We start from the raw sequence: 2,011 nt of genomic DNA, 5'->3' as shown, positions 1-2,011 counted from the left end.
TTTGTTGAAGAGACTGTCTTTACTCCATTTTATGTTCTTGCCCCATTTGTCAAATATTAATTGACTATAAAGCCATGGATTTACTGATGTTCATTTTAAGGTTCACTCTATAGTTTAAATATTTTGGAAGCATGCAGAGAATCAAGAATTTTAAGGGGGGAAAATCCAATTAATTGAAGTGCTTTTTGTATATCATTCAGAAAAGCACAATGGTGTATTAATAAAGTTTCCAACATAAATCTAGACTTTTAGAATTATATGCTGAATCTGAATTAATGTTTTATTGAGGTACTATATGACTTGCAAATATAGATATTTGTTTATATACAGTGTCTCACTTTAAATTGAAAATAAAATCATAATTTAGGTTTTATTAATATGGACTTCCTGGAAGAAAACTAAGCAAATATCATATAAACAATAAGTTGCATAGTTTGAACTATTGGAAGCATATCTAGGCATTTTGGGAACAATTACCCCATTCTATCAAAGCACTCATTCATAAATTGCTTTATTCTTACTCTGAGACAACTAATGATTAGATTTGCAGCTGCTTCTGAATTAAGACTTTAACAATAGCCTTTCTAATCTGCTTAGTCTTCACACTGTAGATGATAGGGTTGAGCACTGGAGGGATGAGCAGGAAGATATTAGCCATGATGGTGTGGACAAATGGAGGTGCTGAATGTCCATAGCGATGAACAAGTGACAAGCTGATGAGAGGAATGTAGAAGATGGCAACAGCACTGATGTGGGATATGCAGGTGTTGAAGGCTTTCCACCGCCCCTCTGAGGAAGTAATGTTGAGGACAGATCGGATGATCAGGACATAGGAAAGCAAGATGCAAGGGCAGTCAAATCCTGTCGTGGAGAAGAGTGCAAACAGGCCAAGGATGCTGTTGATTCTGTTGTCTGTGCATGAGAGCTGAATGAGATCAACATGGTAGCAGTAAGAATGTGAAAGGACCACAGAACTGCAAAAGGACAACCTCCTGACAAAAAGCACAACGGGCAACATGACAGCAACATTCCTTATCAACATGCTCACCCCAATCTGGGCTATCCTGGCATTGGTGAGGATGATGGTGTATCTCAGTGGGTCACAGATGGCTACAAAACGATCAAAGGCCATGGCCAGCAGAACCCCAGACTCCATGAAAGTAAATGTATGGAGAAAGAACATCTGAGCAATGCAGGCATTTAAGCTAATCTCTCGAGCTTCAAACCAGAAGACACCAAGGGTAGTGGAAAGTGTGCAGAGGGATAAGCTCAGGTCTGTGGCTGACAGCATAGAGAGAAAATAATACATGGTCTCATGGAGGCTCTGCTCACGGAGGACCACAAACAGGATCATGCTGTTCCCAGACAGAGCGATGACATACAGGAGACAAAAAGGGATGGAGATCCAGGCCTGGACTGCTCTCAAACCTGGGATACCCGTCAGGAGGAAGGTCAGAAGCTGAGCACTGGTATTGTTGAGGACCAACATAATGAGGGACTGAGAAGACAGGGATATTTGAATAATTGAATATGGCATAATGAATATATAGCTTATCACTTAGAACATTATAGTGGTACTCTGAGACTCACTTGTTGAGAAGAGAGAATTTCCATATTATACTACTTAAAATTTTCTTTAAAAAGTCTGTAATTCTTTTTGGTGAAATCAAACATTTCAATTAAATTATCCATGACTATAAAAGCCCCCAATAGATATGATGAAAAACCTGGTTTCCAGTATTTTTTAAATAAATTATTAATCCTGGAATAAAGCACCAAAAAAATCAAGTCACATTTATAATGTAGATATTATTAGATTTTTCCTGGGGTATGTCCAGAAAAATCCCAAAGACATCCTCAAGACACACATGTTTATATATGTGATAACAGAATAGTCCAAAGAACCACCCTAAAAAAATAATTATAGCTCCATCCATAAACTTCTTTTTCTGGTTTAATTTTGCCCCCAAGAACCTTAAATATGAAATCCTTTAAGGATCTGCCATTTGTC

At 37.8% G+C, this 2,011-nt stretch overlaps 1 protein-coding gene across 1 annotated transcript; it reads right to left on the bottom strand.

Annotated features, from left to right (window-relative positions):
* Positions 1 to 538: 538 nt before the first annotated feature.
* Positions 539 to 1,489, bottom strand: LOC103304126 (olfactory receptor 51F2). Its single transcript, XM_008161062.2, has one exon. It carries the CDS (start codon positions 1,487 to 1,489, stop codon positions 539 to 541), a length of 951 nt encoding a protein of 316 aa, XP_008159284.2.
* Between the last annotated feature and the right edge of the window lie 522 nt (positions 1,490 to 2,011).

This window comes from Eptesicus fuscus, chromosome 13 (genome assembly GCF_027574615.1).
Source record: "Eptesicus fuscus isolate TK198812 chromosome 13, DD_ASM_mEF_20220401, whole genome shotgun sequence".
In the NCBI taxonomy this organism is placed as follows: Eukaryota; Metazoa; Chordata; class Mammalia; order Chiroptera; family Vespertilionidae; genus Eptesicus; species Eptesicus fuscus.
This window is presented reverse-complemented; position numbering and strand designations above follow the sequence as displayed.

Coding starts and splice junctions, on each gene's coding strand:
- LOC103304126 (XM_008161062.2), bottom strand. CDS start 1,489: ATGTTGGTCCTCAACAATACCAGTGCTCAGCTTCTGACCTTCCTCCTG.